Source organism: Schistocerca americana, chromosome 2 (assembly GCF_021461395.2).
Source record: "Schistocerca americana isolate TAMUIC-IGC-003095 chromosome 2, iqSchAmer2.1, whole genome shotgun sequence".
Classification (NCBI taxonomy): Eukaryota; Metazoa; Arthropoda; class Insecta; order Orthoptera; family Acrididae; genus Schistocerca; species Schistocerca americana.
Genome location: NC_060120.1, coordinates 102551634 through 102571575, shown reverse-complemented (window position 1 = coordinate 102571575; position 19942 = coordinate 102551634). Strand labels below are relative to the sequence as shown.

General features: G+C 39.4%; 1 protein-coding gene across 1 annotated transcript in view; it reads right to left on the bottom strand.

Moving 5' to 3' along the window:
• LOC124593812 (ras-like protein family member 11B) overlaps positions 1 to 19942 on the bottom strand; it is a 388002-nt gene that overhangs the window by 335379 nt on the left and 32681 nt on the right. The window contains exon 2 of the mRNA XM_047132160.1: positions 12426 to 12515. Within this exon, the coding sequence (XP_046988116.1) occupies positions 12426 to 12515 (90 nt within the window). The remainder of the gene's footprint in view (positions 1 to 12425; positions 12516 to 19942) is intronic.

Here is a 19942-nt window from a genome sequence, read left to right as displayed (position 1 = left end):
AATCCTGTGGATGCCTTGGGCAGATGGAGGGAATATTTTGAAGAGTTGCTCAATGTAGGTGAAAATACGATCAGTAATGTTTCAGATTTCGAGGTAGAATGGGATAGGAATGATGATGGAAATAGGATCACATTTGAGGAAGTGGAAAAAATGGTCAATAGATTGCAGTGCAATAAAGCGGCTGGGGTGGATGAAATTAAGTCGGAACTCATCAAATACAGTGGAATGTCAGGTCTTAAATGGCTACACAGGATAATTGAAATGGCCTGGGAGTCGGGACAGGTTCCATCAGACTGGACAAAAGCAGTAATCACACCAATCTTTAAACATGGAAACAGAAAAGATTGTAACAACTACAGAGGTATCTCTTTAATCAGCGTTGTGGGTAAAATCTTCTCAGGTATTGTTGAAAGGAAAGTGCGAGTATTAGTTGAGGACCAATTGGATGAAAATCAGTGTGGGTTTAGGCCTCTTAGAGGTTGTCAGGACCAGATCTTTAGCTTACGGCAAATAATGGAGAAGTCTTATGAGTGGAACAGGGAATTGTATCTATGCTTTATAGATCTAGAAAAGGCATATGACCGGGTTCCTAGGAGGAAGTTATTGTCTGTTCTACAAGATTATGGAATAGGAGGCAAACTTTTGCAAGCAATTAAAGGTCTTTACATGGATAGTCAGGCAGCAGTTAGAGTTGACGGTAAATTGAGTTCATGGTTCAGAGTAGTTTCAGGGGTAAGACAAGGCTGCAACCTGTCTCCACTGTTGTTCATATTATTTATGGATCATATGTTGAAAACAATAGACTGGCTGAGTGAGATTAAGATATGTGAACACAAAATAAGCAGTCTTGCATATGTGGATGACTTAGTTGTGATGGCAGATTCGATTGAAAGTTTGCAAAGTAATATTTCAGAGCTAGATCAGAAATGTAAGGACTATGGTATGAAGATTAGCATCTCCAAAACGAAAGTAATGTCAGTGGGAAAGAAATATAAACGGATTGAGTGCCAAATAGGAGGAACAAAGTTAGAACAGGTGGACGGTTTCAAGTACTTAGGATGCATATTCTCACAGGATGGCAACATAGTCTAAGAACTGGAAGCGAGGTGTAGCAAAGCTAATGCAGTGAGCGCTCAGCTACGATCTACTCTCTTCTGCAAGAAGGAAGCCAGTACCAAGACTAAGTTATCTGTGCACCGTTCGATCTTTCGACCAACTTTGTTGTATGGGAGCGAAAGCTGGGTGGATTCAGGTTATCTTATCAACAAGGTTGAGGTTACGGATATGAAAGTAGCTAGGATGATTGCAGGTACTAGTAGATGGGAACAATGGCAGGTGGGTGTCCACAATGAGGAAATCAAAGAAAAACTGGGAATGAACTCTATAGATGTAGCAGTCAGGGCGAACAGGCTTAGATGGTAGGGTCATGTTACACGCATGGGAGAAGCAAGGTTATCCAAGAGACTCATGGATTCAGCAGTAGAGGGTAGGAGGAGTCGGGGCAGACCGAGGAGAAGGTACCTGGATTCGGTTAAGAATGATTTTGAAGTGATAGGTTTAACATCAGAAGAGGCACCAATGTTAGCACTGAATAGGGGATCTTGGAGGAACTGTATAAGGGGGCTATGCTCCAGACTGAACGCTGAAAGGCATAATCAGTCTTAAATGATGATGATGATGATGATGATGATGAAGAGATCGGCTCCTGTTTAAATGTTATCACAGTGGTTAACTTTAGCCTCTTGGCACTGAACATTAGTTGGTATTTGAATGAAATCTAATCCGTGCCCGTTATGAATCCTTAAAATGTATAATGCGAGTTTAGAAATAGATCGCCTTTTCTGCGATTTTGTGGTTGTAGTCGACGTTCGTCAGTAACCACCAGTTAACGAAAATTCTAGAAATCATACTTATGAACCTTGGTCTTATTTTGACCACTTTAGGTTGCGCCTATTACGTTGAAAGTAAACATAGTGAAGGAACAAAGTTATCATTACCACTGAAGTGCCCATGAATCCTGTCTCAGGTTTAGATTTCTTTTCATATTTCACCACTCGTGTGGCTCCATAATTCATCGAGCAAGCGCCAGTCAAGAGTACCCAAAGATTCCTTCTTGGACCGCCCATTTCTGTGACATTTTATGTGATACTGATCACTTTCGATGCCGTGCTATGTTCGGATAGCACTAAAAACAATATTTTGTTTATTTTAAATTATTTGTATGTTTTAATTCATTAATTCTCTTAGGGGTTCGATGTCGTCTTTCATTCTTTCATCGATAACCTGGAACATCTCCTGAGGGGTTCACAGGTTTCAACAGCTACGTTTTCTTTATATATAAGCCTCTGGATATTACTATGTTTCCTTACTTATTATTTTGCTCAACGGGCTTCGACTCTTATACGCAGTATGTTTCTTGTTACCTGATCGATTTTTCAGTTTTTTTATTCTTTCTTAAGTCATTAATGTGTAAACGTTTTACATGCCACGTTCTTGATTTTACTCCTCTGAGTGTCGGTCTTGTGTTCCGGATCACGAAGTTTTAACCGGGATCAGTTTCTGTTGCTAGATGTCTGGCTCTTCCTCCTTTCGTGTCGAATGTATCTTATTCTATCGTCGTTTGTTCACTACATTCAGCAGAAATCTGGTCGTAGAACTTAAGAAACAGTGTTCCACTCTCTTTTATTTACACTAGTCTTTATCACTGACAGTGATTCATTCTGCCAAAACTACTACTTTTACATTCCTTGTCTTGTGTTCTATTACCAGTTTCTACTACCGTTCTATTTATTTATTCATTATCATCTTGAGAGGTGACCAAGTGATTCACGGTCGCTGTGTCTGGTGTTAATTTCGATTCACTGCTAAAAATAGCTGTGTGAATGTGTTGCCCTTAGTACCTACTTCTGTTACTCAATCTTTATTCACACCGATGCCAATACTTGTTACACCAACCGCTAATGCTATTTCTCAACCACAAGTGTTTATTCTCTTGTCGTTTCATTAACTAAACCTCAATGTCTACTGTCAACGCGTTGATGGATAAATTCATTGTTTTCATTTTTACCACAGAATACTATCTGCTAAAATTTCGTGCCTCTAATTGTAGAACGTAAAGTGTTGATATTCGTTCTACCCAAGACTATTCTCTTGAGAACAGTCCACACCGAAAGGTCTAAATAAGAGACTAATTTCTCTCAGAAGACTAATAGAAATGATTGTCATTTTAAGACTATTGTATCTATGAAAACATTTTCGCTGTTTTTAACGCAGTGTTCCAGTTTACTACTGTAGCTCTGTGTAGGTGTCAGAGAAGAGACATAGGTCTAATATTCGGAGATTTAATGGACTGTTTTCCGAATCTGACAAAAGCTATGTTTTCATCTTTTCTTTTCTTGTCGTGACAAATCGTTAATCTCATGTGATATAAAGAGGACAAATATGCGAAGAGGTTTGCAAAAGTGTCAACATTCCCACGTGTGGCTCGTTGCCTCAGTGGTAGAAGACTACATAGAATACATCAGTGAAAAGGAGTTTCATTAAAAGAAGCATCTTAAATACCTATAGAGTTCTCAGAGACATTTAATTATTGTTTTAATCCAAGAATGAGATTTCACGTACGATTTTTTCCCAATTAATTCACCCAAAGCAGTATGAAATATCTTTCGATTTGCCTTCGTAACTTAAATCTTTCATTTTAACGGACAAGAAGAGGGTTAATTTTTGGTTTCACCAACTGGTGCTTCTGCTGTTTTCTTGAAGAAAAAAATTTGATTAAGTGCCAGACTACAAAACCAAAGGTCTCATGTTCGATTTCCGGTCAATTTTAGCATTTTTGTCTGTCACTCGTAACTTCGTTTACCTCGGGCAATGTTTGGTGATGGAAAAAAGTCAAGATGCACTGTGGTGGGAATTCGCCTTAAACTGCACGCCCCCCCCCCCCCCCTTCCCCCATAACTGGTTGGGTAAGTCAGTTCAAAGGCCAGAGGAAAGCAAAAGCATAACACATCCAACAGGACCATGCCTAGCAAAGCACTGTAGCGTTCGTCAGAACAATTTTCGGATTGATGATACATTTAGTTGTAAGTAGCACAACACCCCTTAATAAATTAAAAGACTAATCGAAGACACACTATGGTGGTACATGAAATGTATTCGCAGCTGCGAATCTGGACAATCCGTAATCGTATGATGACAATGAAAATTTGTGCAGGACCTCGACTCGAACTCGGATTTCCCTCTTACCGTGAAACAAGCCGCTTACTACGAGGCTGCCCGAGCACGACAACTAAACTAAAAGCTACTTCTTGGCACTAAATAGAAAACAAATATCAGAGCGATGGCAACAGTGCTAATAGGTGATAACGGAGTGCAGTCACGCAGTCAACTACAATGACTTAATAACACCAAACCGATCGATTGTTCCTGCTCAGAACTGAGTGCGCCAGGGATGATGGGAGTCCAATAGTCGCGACCAACGGTCCAAAGGGGTGCGAACTCGGTTACTAACTGCTTACAGTTTGGCTAGAAATAGGCTTATTGATGAAACTGAAATACCATAGTTTGACTGTGAAAAACTGTATCTGACATAGTACTTCTTCATACCCGTGAAAAACTGTATCTGACGCTTTTCATAGTCTGTGAATTATAAATAGGAAAGCGTGCTTATGATTTTGTATGTACGTAGCCCGTAAATTCCATTAAAACAAAAGGCTTAAGAAGTGTTTAACCGATAGATTCCAATGATTTTTATTTGATGGATTTCATCGCGCATTTTGAGTAAAACGGAACTCAAAGAGTCACCACAATTTGACCATGTTCCTTTCTTCTTCAAGTACCCTAAGGGAACTTTTTTATTCAACCTTGTAACCCCAACGATACATCACCTTAATTAGTTCTTTCATCTGGAACCACTGAAACAACAGCATTATATTAACACATTTTAAATGATGAAAAGAAATGTACGACGCTTATTTCATTTATAACAATGAATGAATAATTCAACTCATCCTTAAAACTACAACCAAATGAGTCGACTGTTTTCAAACAACTGACTGAATCAATTGTTTTCATTCGGCTGTTCTCGCCACTAGTCATGTGCATGCAGTGGAAGGTAATGGATGGGGATTTTCAAAAATGGTTCAAATGGCTCTGAGCACTACGGGACTCAAATGCTGAGGTCATTAGTCCCCTAGAACTTAGAACTAGTTAAACCTAACTAACCTAAGGACATCACAAACATCCATGCCCGAGGCAGGATTCGAACCTGCGACCTAGCGGTCTTGCGGTTCCAGACTGCAGCGCCTGTAACCGCACGGCCACTTCGGCCGGCTGATGGGGATTTTGATGATCTCATCTTCTTACAGTCAGACCTCTCAGTCTTCAAGAAGGATATAATAATTCCAAGCCAAAAAAAATGAAAAGAACAGGCGCTGACAGGTGTGAAAATTCGCGAACTACCAGTTTAATAAATCACGGTTACAAAATACTAACACATATTCTTCACAGAAGAATGGAAAAACTGGTAGATTCTGACCTCGTTGAAGATCAGTATTGATTCCGGAGAAATGCAGGAAAATGCGAAGCAATAATGACTCTTCGAGTTCGCATAGAAGGCGGGTTAAGGAAAGGTAAACGTAAATTTATAGCATTTATTGACATAGAGAAAGCTTTTGACAGTATTCACTAGAATACTGTCTTTCAGATTCTGAAGGTGTCAGGGATAAAATACAGGAAGAGAAAGGCTGTTTACAATTTGTACAGAAGCCAGACGGCAGTTATAAGAATCGAAGGGAATGGAAAGCAAGCACTGGTTGAGAAGGGAGTGATATATGGCTGTAGACTATCCCTGCTGTTATTCAATCTGTATATTGAGCAAGCAATAAAGAAAATAAATGAAATATTTGGAGCAGGAATTAAAGTCCAGTGAGAAGAAATAAAAACTTCGAGCTTTGCCAATGAGATTGTAATTTTATGAGAGACAGCAAGGGATTTGGAAGAGCAGTTGAACGAATGGACAGTGTCTCGAAAAGAGTAAATGAACACCGACAAAACTAAAACGAGGATAATGGAATGTAGACGAATTAAATTAGGCGATGCTGAGGAAATTAGATCAGAAAATGAGACGCTTAATTTAGTAGATGAGTTTGCTATTTTGGCAGCAAAATAACTGATGATGGTCGAAGTAGAGAGGATATAAAATGTAGACTGGGAATGGCAAGAAAAGCGTTTCTGAGGAAGAGACATTTGTTATCATCGAGTATAGGTTTCAGTATTAGGAAGTTTTTTCTGAAAGCATTTGTATGGTGTGTAACCATGTATGGAAGCGACCGGTTGATGGACACGTTCTGAGATATATTTAGTACTGGACGGATGCAGGAGGTGTATAAATCGTACAGGCAGGCCAAGAGATGAATACAGTAGACAGATTCAGAAGGATGTAGGGTGCAGTTGTTAGTCGGAGATGAAGAGGCTTACACAGGATAGAGCAGAATGGAAAGTCACATCATACTAGTCGTCCGACTGAAGACCATATTACACTGTTGTAGATATCGAATTGGTGTTATCCTTGGGTAAAACTTTCTCGGTGTACATGCCGCGTCAAATCAGGATAAATCTCCGAGCTTTCGACCACTACCTCCATGGTCGTCGTCAGGGCTAAAACTGACTGTCGTGAACTAGCGAGGTTCCCACTTTTATATGCAAAAGACGGCTTCTTATTGGCTGCAATACGTCAGCGATACGGCGCGTAGCGAAGTGGTGCCCTCTACTTCCATAGATGTAGTTGCTATCCCGCGTTGCTTGCAGCGCCATCCCTTAAATCAGGAGGTAAAGTGCGAGAAGTTTTTCTCTGCGATTTTTCTTTATCCAGTGCACTCTTCCAAGTGTTGCTAAGTGCATAGCCGTTGTCTCTATTAAAGTTATTATCGCTAAGTCTAATTTCGACTGCTTCCCGGATCACAGAGTCCCAGTAATTCGATGTGTGAGCTATTACTCTGGTTTCTTCAAAAAAAAATCTTATGCTTGTTAAGCAGGCTATGTTCAGCCACCGCTGATTTTTCCAAATACCTATATTTCAGGTGGCGTTGGTGCTCGATGCAGCGGTCGGCAACGGTTCTCACAGACTGGCCCACGTAATTCTTGCCGCATTCGCAAGGAATAGTATAAATTCCCGGCACTCTTATCCTTTCCGATCGGCCCTCAGAGTAGCGTTTCAAGTGCGATTCTCTTTCCTTAACTATTGATAATGTGAAGTCGGTAATTAAACTCCCTGTCCAGTGTTATTTGCTTGTTGATGCCGCCTCCGTGTTTTGATCATCCTCAAGCCCTGGAACACTAACAACAACTCGTCAGTGGAAACTGACCAGTCGACGGTTGGAGGCTTGAGCTTAAAAGAGGGGTTTTAATTTCTGCACTGTCTGTGTGTGTCCACTCCAAATGCGTCTGCATTCTATTTTGCTGTTCGGCCACCAGTGGAAAGGCTTTTTCATATTTGACAACGAACAAAGGGACCCAAAGGCAGGCACGAGAAAAATTGGCTTTTAGAGATGGGTGTGGCGATTTTGAAGCTTTACTCCAAGGTTGGAGCAGATCTTTATATTGGCTGTTACGTGAGCCCAAAGTCAATTTGTACTTGACGAATTATAAGAGGGATCGTGCTGCAGATATTACATTTCGTTTTGCGTGAATGGGCTGTATTAACCGCAGAGCGCTGGAGCAGATGAGGCGTCTTCAGAGCAAATAGTTTCTCGTCTGCTCCATTAGTGCCCATCAGAGGAAAAGGTCCAGCCAACATATGGTCAACCGTACTTTCTCCAGCAATAGGGAAACTATTATTCTGAATACTGGAACATGTGGGAATTTGGGGAAACCAAGAAGTAGACCAAGTACCTGGGACGCCTGCTGGGAATATGCCGTGATAGACTGTGGCATCCCTCTGCAAGCTGTCATTTCACTGATGCCAGAGATTCATGCAGTTGTGGGAGGAAGAGAGGCTGCCATTGAAGTACAATAAGCTGTGGCTGGTGAAGGCGACTGGCTGGCCGTGGTGTTCCGCACGTCAGTTACTCCAGCGATCCTGACCCACCTCTCCTAACAGTCGGCTCCCTACTCTGGTGAGAGGACGCCCCAGGTAAGATGCCTGTGGTATGTGAATCCCTATACGCCACATTTTAACTCAGTTTGTTTCATATTTTGGACAGAGGTAAATTTAGGTGGGGATCTGCTCTCTGTTTTAACTGATAACGAGACGAATGCAGTTAAGGGTTTTAAAATTTTGCGAAGTATCTGGACTCTGGCCGAAGATTTTAGACTGGAAATTATATCGTGTTTGAGACTGGCGTCATTCGTATTATGTCAGCGATCTGCCCAACATAGCTATCAGCTGTATTATCTGAAATTAATTCCAGTCCTTTTTCCCTTTCTCTTTTAAGTTTTTTACCTGACACCGTGATTTTTGTTGCTTTACAAGTGTAAGTAGGCTGTTTATGTTTTCTTATTGGCAACGTTACGTAGCGCTCAATATGAAAATCACTGGCTGTGCTGTGTGCAGTCTGTGGCTAGTTTGCATTGTTGTCTGCCATTGTAGTGTTGGGCAGCGGCAGCTGGATGTTAACAGCGCGTAGCGTTGCGCAGTTGGAGGTGAGCCGCCAGCAGTGGTGGATGTGGGGAGAGAGATGGCGGAGTTTTGTAATTTGTCATGAACCGCTATATATATTACGACTTTTGATGATACTAAGGTAAATACATTGTTTGGTCTCTATTAATATCTTTCATTTCCTAACTATCCCTATCAGTAGTTAGTGCCTTCCGTAGTTTGAATCTTTTATTTAGCTGGCAGTAGTGGCGCTCGCTGTACTGCAGTAGTTCGAGTAATGAAGTTTTTTGTGAGGTAAGTGATTTCTGAAAGGTATAGTTTAATGTTACTCAGGGCCATTCTTTCGCAGGGATTTTTGAAAGTCAGATTGCGTTGCGCTAAAAATATTGTATATCAGTTTAAGCACAGTCTTGTACAATTTTTCAAAGTTTCACAAGACCGTTTATAGGACTTCCGTTCTGTTATCATTTGCACTTCACATTACAATAATTTTACTGCCTTTATCCACACTTTCCTCAGAAATTTTAGTTTGAGCGCAAAGACCTTGTTATCGTATGCCCACACCACCACGTCGTCATCATTACCAACTAACAGACATGCGAACGTTGTGTGGCAATGTTGTGGCACAAATGGCAATGAAGCAACACCGCTAAATCAAATGTTCGAGACATTTCCCAGAAGCTTTTGAAGAAGACAAAAGTGTGTGCGAAGTTCGATCAACAGGTCCTGGCTACCGAGCAAAAACAACGACGGGTGGATGCTTGCTACGACTTGACTGAAATGCACACCATGAACAGTTCTTTTCTGGAGCAAATCAACACTACTGGCGACGCTTCATGTTATCAATACGAACTTACCACATAACGATAAAGGGCAGAAATTCACCTGACTGATCAACACTTTGAACACATAACCGAAATCGAAGTCCGTGTGACGTTCAAGTTGAACAACATCCAATAGGAGACCTTCTCTGACAGTTTCGCAACATTCTATGGGTTATACCCACGTGGAGAGACAGTGAGTAGAATAACTGGAGGATTAAAATCGCCTTCTTAACGTTTCTCTATTTGTTTATTAATCCAGACTCCAAAGCTTTAACGGACTGGTTTAGTAGGTTACTTTACACTCATTGCCACATTTATGCATACATTTTTAATTTGACCTGTATAATAGATAATGTACCAAATATTGATCCCTTTCAATCACAACAAAAGTTCAACACTATTTCTTTTCAGCTATCAGTAATTAAGTGCGTATGTAATTCAGAAAAACTACTATTACGTTACTTCAGTATTATGTCATAATTTCTTTTTTTTTTTTGTAATTTGACAGCATGGTTGTATAAACATGTGATAATTTGCGTAGCTTGTAATATCTTCTATGCTTTCGTGTGTACAACATCACTGTGCCCCGTTGGCCATAACTTCTGTGTTCAAATATTAACACGTGCACGATAAGTTAATGTTCAATGTTCATGTTTCATCCCCAATTTAGAGCCCTTTTAGGTGGAATTAGTGTGTGGAAATATGAAAATGGTGCAAATGACTACTTTTGAGTTAAGCGTGAAATTACTACTAGGTTACTGGATCTATATGTAAGCACATTGGTACATTCACCTCTTACCACTTTGCCCCTTCCAGTGCTTTCACTTACGTCTCCTTAATCAACATCACATGATTTGTCTCTTTTTGTCAACCAGTGAATTCTAAAACTGAATGTGTAAATGTGAAAGTGAATGTAGCCACCCGAAGCCGGCAGGGTTTTGAACAAACAGGATTTATTTTAATGAATCTTTTATTCCTATTAGCTGCTTAGAATTTATTATTCTTTTGTATTATTAGCCTATTTCTAAGCTATTGCATTTTCTAGCATAACCTTCAACCATTATACACAGTGTGGATGTCTTCTCTTAGTTGCTAGTTTACATAGAATGTGTACACAGGTATAATTACGTTAAGTTGTTCATAACGTATGTACTTACTGCATCTGTGTCTTATCAAAATTTGCTTGCTTACGATTAATTATAAGTTATTCATAAGATTTGACAATCGTTTCTATTCTGACAGCTTATTGATTTGATCAAAGTTTACTTACATTAAAGTGTTATGACGTATTTATATAGTGGATTTGTGTATTGTTGTAATTATCTTACTCTCTTCTGTTGCGAATAATTTTGTGTAAGATTTGACGATTTGTTCTACACTGCAACATTGTAGCTTGATCAAGAGAAGCTGTATATTTACCTTTGCTTATCTATACCATGGATATAGTGGTCTTAGCTGCTGTTTCCATAGTTTTTGGTGTATGTTTCAATTTAGTTTATGGTTTAAAAATTCTAATAAAGTTATCTAAATAGAGTTTATGTTTTAGATCCGTTTTTTGGTTTACGATATCTTGCAGGCTGTTTTCTGTGTGTAGGTAAATTTCTATTTTTCTGAAATACTCATACTGATTCCTTTTGGAATTTTGTGTAGTGTATGGATTTCTGTTCCATATTTTCTGTTTCGTAATTATGGGTTTTTAGATGTAGAAAGAAATTTGATGGGTTAGTGTTGGAATTTCTCATTTGTTCTCTATATGTGATTTAGATGTTACGTCACATTTGTTGTATGTAATATTTCTCTCAGTTCCAAGAATTAAATACATATATTCCGTGATACGAGTATTTTGATATTGTGGCATTTGCTGAATGGATTTTTGTTCTGAAGCTGTTGGGTGTTTTGAAAACGAGTTTTATAGATCTGTTTTCTAAAGTAGCATTTAATTTATTCGCAGGTACTTATGTGTTTTTATTTTTTAATTTTTTTATTTCTCGTATGAATGTTATCTTTTGTTGTATAGGATGGTATCTGGGATTGGTTTTTATGCCTTAATCTAGGTCATTTTCATATGCCATACGCTAGTCTTCTTATTTAACTGTTTGCGACTTCTGGTCTGAGTTGTAGGTGTATATATCTGCTTATCATACGGTGCAAGAATGTATATTTTTTGAATTTTGGTCACAAAAATTGTGATTTATTATGGTGTCGGTTGTGGTCGGTTATCTATGAATTTCTAAGGTGTGCTTGTTATTAGTGTTGCTTATTTTCAGGTCGAACAAAATAATGGATTTGTTCATTTCCATTTACATAACAAAGGTTAGAATTCGGGGATGTGTTCATGTTTTGGGAAGAGAAGGCAAATGAAATTAGGTTGGGACGTGGATTGTTGGGAGATAAAGGGAAGGTGGAGCTGGTTGAGGGAGCTGTGTAAGCAGACATGAGGAAGACTGTAGGGTTTTGGGGCTCACGTGAGGCAGAATGCCTGTCTTTCAAGGTTTTCGATGGAGCGATTCAATGTAGGATGAATGGCAACCCATACTACATTGGCACAGATAAGGGTGCGGTAGATGTAAGTTTTATGAATATCGGTGGTTTTGGCAGTACAGTAATTTTAAACTGAGGACCTACTTTTGGATGCTGAGTACACTAGTGTTCCGATTTAGTTTCCTATCGGGCGTTAGTCCAAGATGTTGTAGTGTATTAGTTAAGTGAATTGGGTGGTTGTGGACTGTCAGATGAGGATATCTGCAACAGCATATTGGGATTGTTTTTCCTGTAATTACCGCTGCGCTGGACCTACATTTCTTATTTATGTAAAGAACAAGGTGGAATTTATGAGCTAGGATTGTAGTCTCATTAAGATAATCACACGCTAGTTACATTACTAAGCGCAGTTTGATCAAAAGTGAAAAAGAAACTGTGTAGATACAGAAGAAAAACAACAAGAAGATATTAGAGAAGTTTGTGGAAGTAACAGTGAAGGTGAATGAACGTGTGCCAGTACTCACCGGACTTTCCCACACCGACATCTCCGAGGACGGCGATTCGAATACAGGGGGCGTTGTTGTTCCGGTCTTCGGTTTTCATTCCGCAGACTCCTATAGGAATAAAATACAAATAATAATGAAACAATAGGATTCTGTGGAAGCAGCTTGAAGTAATCATTTCTCCACAGTGTGAAAGATAGAAAAACTCTTAGATTTCAATAAACTGGCGTTCTTTACACGCCTCTTGTTTTTAAGAGCTGCAGTTGACAGAAATTGAAAAATACACCGTCTAGTCACATCAATGTGTCCACCTGTCAAAAACGTGATTAAGCATCTTTTACAGCACGGACGTTGTGACACCCCAAATATGGAACCCCTAATAAAAGCTCTTTGGTAGCAAAAGAAATAGCAAAATTAGTTATATTGACTTTGACGGGAGCTACTGACAACGAAATTAATACTATTGCAAGTTTGACTAACAGGAATGCTATGTAACTAATAACGTTTATTATAAGGAAAGAACTAAATGAAAGACTATTAGATGATACGAAGCCTGAAACTTTAAATAAATAATTCAAGATATATTCATTACGAAGGTTGAACCCCAGACCATAAATATATCAGAGATAACATTTATACAAGAAGAGACTTGTAGCCACATCGAGCTGTAAGTTTGCTGCGAATACAATTGAACACTGCAATGGAGACGTTCATTCAGTCTCGATTGTAGACGTCGCAATATTATTAAGCCTATTGAACGCTATTAGATTGTTTCACACCGATCTGAAGTTTTAAAAGTTTTCCTGTATCGACTTGACGTACTAGTCACAATTTCGACTGAAGTAAAATAACGTTTACGGTTTAGCCAGTTAACGGAACAGGTATTATATGTGAAAGAAAAGTAAATCGTGTGATACCTGATTAACGGTGGGACTCAGCCTTCGTGATCTGTGATTGTCACGAACATCAAAGGACACAGCAATATACCAACCGCTGACGTAAGCTCTATTATTAGCCTTGGGTGGGAAACAGCTACACGTAATCACGAAGAACTTACGTCGTGTTGTCGGAAGCTGTAGTCAGTGGCAGAATCGCTGATGCAAAGAGATTCAAGACCCTGAATGGCAGATCGGTGTGTTTTCAGTGCAGGTTTAAATAATTACAAGCTCAATAAACTCCAATATAACGGCAATGCTTCGTGTCGGCTATGTCATTTAATGGAAATTTACTGTGTAATTGGGAAATTAATTATTTCTTGAGAGAACGCAGAAGTTAGAGGTGATTTAGTGATTTTATTAACAGTGAACAGCAAGTTTACACCGAAATACGACGCTTTCCGTACGTTGTCAGAAGAGTATTTTATCTCTGGAACTACGTCGTATTAGTTGTTGAATTAACACCGTACCGACTCCTTAGCGACACTATATTAATAAATCAACATCCTCGCAAAACTATGATGTGGCATCGGCTTGAGTGATGGCCTTTGTAATTCAAGATATCCTATTATCCGCGTTTGAACAATCATTCGCAAACCGGGCATAAGAACTAAAGTTACCAAGTTCGCGTAAGCTTATCAGTCTATAGAGAACACGCGAAGCATTTTTGGTTAATTGTTTCAGATCAAGGAAGCTGTTGCGGTACCGAGTGGTGCAGTCGCTGTGAGTTCGAAGTAAAGAAGACAGACAGACTTCGAACACCGGTGCTTCAATTTTAAACAAGCGCTGCTTACACATTCCGGTGTGCTGCTACATCGATACGATGATATCAGTGTAAGGGAGATGGTGTCTGAAACTGATCAACCAAGCGAGGAGTTTGTGTTTAACAGCTACAGATCGGAGTCGTCGCGATAGACAGACACTGTTCCATGTCAACCAGACTGGGACAACCATCACCATCGAGCCGACACAAACAAACCGCCACGACGTGCAGGACGAGAGTAGTTGAGGTTCTGCAAGGTACCGACAAGGATAAGGCGACTCCAGTGTCGTGGTCAGCTGCGCTAGGCTTATCGGTTGAGGTTCGATGGTGCGAACAGGTCGATCGGGGTGCTACCTCAGATTCTCGATTGGGTTTTAACTCCAGGCAGGCGAGTACGGTAAAGTCATCCTGGTGTTCCTCCAACCACGCACGAACACTGGGAGCACATTGCGTTGTCTTGCTGGTAGACACCATCGTACCGAGGAAAAATCAAACTGCTTGGAGGGCTTAAAATGGTCCCCAAGTATAGATGCATACCTGTGTTGATCCATTACGCATTTTAGAATGACGTGATCACCCAGGAAATGCCACGGAAACATTCTCCAGATCATAACGTCCCTTCCTCTGGGCTGGACCCTTCCAACGATTGTCCCTGGGTCGTTCACCGTACACGCCAACGGCCATCCGTCCGATGGAGCATGAAACGTGATTCGCCGGCCGGAGTGGCCGAGCGGTTCTAGGCGCTACAGTCTGGAACCGCGCGACCGCTACGGTCGCAGGTTCGAATCCTGCCTCGGGCATGGATGTGTGTGATGTCCTTAGGTTAGTTAGGTTTAAGTAGTTCTGAGTTCTGGGGGACTTACGACCTCAGATGTTGAGTCCCATAGTGCTCAGAGCCACTTTTTTTTAAACGTGATTCGTCTGAAAAGACCACCTGTCGCCACTCAATGACATCCAGCTGTGCTATTATCGGCAAATTCCAGCCTTCGTCGCCGATGAAGAACATCATGGCTGCATGAACCAGGCACCTGGTGTGGATGCCCATACGCAGCAACTTTCGTTGAGCAGTTGTTGAGGAGGTGCTGTTGGTAGCCACTTAGTTCATCTGGGCTGTTAGTTGCTCAAGAGCTGCACGTATATTCACCCATCCACATCTCCACAGCTGTCTTTCACCCATATCATCTAACGCCCGTGGTACACCACAGTTGCACATGCACCAGTGGATAACGCCATTTTGGCATACGCGGTGTAAGACGCGTATATTTCTATTGTCTATTGTCAAACCACAATTTATGAAAAATGTTTATATTTTATTAATAGGATTAAGTAAGAATAATTAATATTTCTCATGTTGGAAATAATTGTGGTAGCAGGGAATGTCTGCACCAAAGTATTGTCGGCTAGAGAGACCACAAATTGATATAATTTTAAAAAGGGCGGGAGAGACTGCGTATGGATACATTTTAACAAAAGAGTGGGAAAGACCATGCATTGATACATTTTGCAATGGTAGCAGGGATTGTCTGCACCAGAAAGCATTGTTGGCAGGAGAGACCGCACTTTAGCGTTCGTAGGAAGTCAGCAGCAGTGTTGCCAATTTAGCGACCAAAAAAAACTTTTTAGTGACAGAAATTATTTAGCGACTTATCTGTCGACTTTTGGAGTACTGACGACTTTTGAAGTACAAATTAAAATTATTTTGGGCCAGTATTTTCATTAACAAAACTAAGATTTTAACTGTAGAATGGGTACTACACTGACTTTGTTCTATATTTACTAAGTTAAATTAAGTTCTTAGCAGATCATGTAGCATTGTTCAGCATTTAGTAAACCTGAATGTGGGAATTGCCTACAGAGTAAGAAAACCTTGACCATAGAACAATTCATCATTCATTACCCGCTAGCGTATTGACCTATAATTCTTCAACTTTTGAATCCTTTTATTTTCCGAATTGACAAACAACATACATAATATTAAGTATAATAAAATACATTTCTGTCCAGCAACCTCTAATTTTTCGAAATGTTAATTCGCAGTCAAATTATTACCATATGCACAGTGGTAACGCAAGAACAATTCGGTGGGGGTATCTCAGACATTATTACGTTTCAAACAATGAACAATAGGACTGATATCGAGTTACCGAGTGAGTAGATTGTTTCATGACCTCTAGTTCACCTGAGTTTTAATGTATTTTCAGTGATTATAAATTGTTGAAACTTATGTTGTGGTGGCTTACATAATGGATTTACCGCAGAAGAAGAAGCAGTACGCTCAAAACTATCGGGACGCGTGGGAAGCAGATCCTGAATTCAATGGGTGGCTGAAACCAGTCGTTGGAGACTTATCCAAGGTAAGATGTCAAGTATGTGCAACAGAGTTTTATGCTAAATTGTGTGATATTAGAAAGCATTCGAAAACTATTAAGCATAAACAAAAAATTGATTTTAAAAAAACACAAACCACCTTACCTGTGAAAATTGTTCCGAAAACTACAGTTAGAATATCAAGCAGAGCGGAGGCGCCCTTTCTTTATTTATTGCTGAACATTGTTCTATTTTAGCTGTAAATCATTTAGTAATACTGTGCAAGAAGGTATTTCCCGGTGATGAGGGTGCTAAAAATGTGCAATTACATCGTACAAAGTGCACTAACATTATAACTGAAGTTTTGGGTCCGTATTTTACACAATCATTGGTTGAAGATATAGGTAACCGAAAATACAGTGTACTAATAGATGAATCCACAGATGTATCAATATCTGAAATGCTAGGTATCGTTATATGGTACTATAGTGTAAACAACCAAACCATTAGATCAGCATTTCTCAAACTCGCTGTAGTAGAAACTGAAGATGCAAGAAGTCTGGCTGCTGTTCTTGTGAATTCTTTGAAAGATCTCAAACTTCCAATCGCTAATATGGTAGGAATTGGCACAGATAATGCTTCTGCAATGATTGGAATAAACAATGGGCTTTTCGAACAACTCAAGAGAGAATATGGCTTGAAGTATTTGGTATTGATCCGTTGCATTTGTCACTCTCTTCAGCTTGCAGTTTCGCACGCCTCAGTGAATACCATACCTAGAAACATAGAGTTTCTTGTACGGGAAACCTACAATTGGTTCTCCATTTCACCCAAAAGACAAGAGGAATATAAAAAGGTTTATGAGACAATAAATTGTGGAAACCAGCCACTAAAAATTTTGAAGGTCTGTGCAACACGTTGGCTTTCAATTGAACCAGCAATACGAAGAATTCTGGAGCAGTGGGAAGAACTAAAGCTACATTTTTCACTTGCCGTGGTTCAAGACAATTGTTACACTGCCGATCTTTTGTACATGATGTATTGTGATGATCAAATCATCTTTACATGTTTTACCTTAAACATGCTTTAAAAGACGTACAAACAGCAATAAAAGCTTTTGTAGGAGAAGACAATGACCCCACTAAATTACTAGATACATTTGTATTTCTCATACAGTCACTCGCACAAAACATAGTTTATCCAACTGTTGATTTGTTGACAACACCAGTTCCAAGCGAATGTATGTACGGAAATCCGAACCTTAGCTTTATGTTTGAACATAAATTGTCTGAGTCAAGTTTGTCTGAAGAAAATAAAGTTTATTTGAAGAAGAGATGCATTCAGTTTAGTCTGAAACTCATAAAAGAAATTCAACAAAGACTGCCAACTAACGTTACGATCCTGAAAAAAATGTCAATGCTGAATGTTGAAGAAACACTAAAAGTGAATAAAAATAATGCTTTAGCGGATGTAGCCAAATAATTGGGTTTTAGTGGCAATTTAATAGTCGGTATACTGCAAGAATGGCGTAATATCAACTTTGTTAGGTGGAATAACACTACTAACACTGTTCGATTTTGGAGTGAGGTTTTGCAGTATAAAAATGCCGCAGTGGAGAATCCTTTTTCTTTGATTTCACATCTAGCAATGATTGTTGTAACCTAATTTGAGTTCTTGCTTACTTTTGTTACAAATATAGTTGTATATTTCTAATATATTTGACTACTGTGATTGAAACAACAATTTATGTGTTGCGTCCATTATGATAACATGTTTAATTAAACGTTAGCATATTTTATATGTATGTTGTTGCAAGCGATGTATCATTTAATTAAGACAATATAGCAATTACGTATGAGACCATTTTTATTAATATTTTATTAGCCCCCCCCCCCCTCCCACGCACACACACACACACACACTGGTTTACTGCACCATTCACAGCACGAAATTTTCAGTACACCCCTAGTAAAATCAGTTTTAGCGACTTTCTAGCGACTTTTGATATTGAATCTAGCGACTCGGGTTTTTTAGAGTTGGCAACACTCAGTAGTAAGCGAGATGTGAAGTGAGTTGGTAGCAGGTCTGAAGCGAGAGGTTGAGAGAAGCAGTGTGCCTGCCAGCCACCAGCTATGATTTACAAGGGATTATAAACGGATGTACAGAGACATCAGCTAACTATTATCATAAGAGGAACTAATATTATTGAATTATTTTTTTGCGAAACTCAAGACTACTGAAGGTATGTTTGCGCAATGCTAGTTGTAAGATTAATGTAAAATTAAGTCCCATTTGAACGTTTGTAAAATCATTTCATTACCAGCAGTAAATATTTGAAGACACGTTTTCAAAATATAATTAATTTTTGCCAGCAATGTTGCATTACTGATATAATCCATCCCAAAAACCATCAACGTAAAACTTTGCAAAAATTTTATTGTTGTCAAGAAAAAGTGTAACTATGAATTACATAACTTCAGTCAAATTAATTAAAGAATAACGTCAGCTTTGCTATTAAAGAATAACGTCAGCTTTGGTAATAAATACAGCCACTTATTATGACAGCTCTCCAGCAGTTAATAGAGTATAGTAAACCAGAGTAAGTATATTCATGTCGCAGTTCGATGTAGCAGTCAGATGGCGATCCAGTAACAGTAAAAAAGGTGAGGATCAGTTTTGGGTTATTGCAGGTAACGACTGAGGGCCACGACGACGACACATTCTATGTTTCGTCGAAATAATCAGAAAATCACTTTTAAAAAGCAGCAATTAAATTTGTATGCGAAGATTGAGAAAGAGAATAAATTTCAAAGGGAAGATTTCATCTGTTATTATTAAGCAAGAGATAGAAATCCTAAGGAAAGGTTTCATAGGTTGTTGTACAAGGGAAGGTTGCGTAACAAAAGAGATATAGAGGAGACGGGAAGGTTTCCACGGTATACTCGTACTTTATCAACGAAGCACGTGAACAGTTTACAATCTTCGAAAATGCTTCCATCCTTGGCCATAAGGCCAACGGTCACATCCTTTTGGATATCAAATAAATCGCTCAGTTTTCGCATTACGAAAACGGTTGCACTGTTTTCCGCGTCCCGCCAACACTCTTCATGCACCCTCCGATGCTTGTGCTGCTATCTGCCGTCCATGAATAGTTATTGCACACTGACGTCAAACACAGGCTTTGGTCACATTGGTGTGAGTGTATCGTGTATCATTCAGTTAGAAAGATGTGTATTACACTGTTCAAGGCGTTGTAAGACTTTAGATCATAACGCAACCGTTATGCCGCCTTCTACAAAGCCCTTGGTTGGCCCCAACCAGTTTTAGGTTATGCCCAAAAGGGAACGTTGAACATTAGCAGAATAGCTCTTAGAGAGGCAACATTTTGACATGAAAAAATCACACTTTTCATAGATACGTGGTGCTCTGCTATACTAATATATAAAAATAGATATTAAGCTCAGGAAGAATACTTCTTTTCAGTAGACATCAAAATTAAAATCAAAAAGATGAGAGGAGGTAAGCACAGCTGT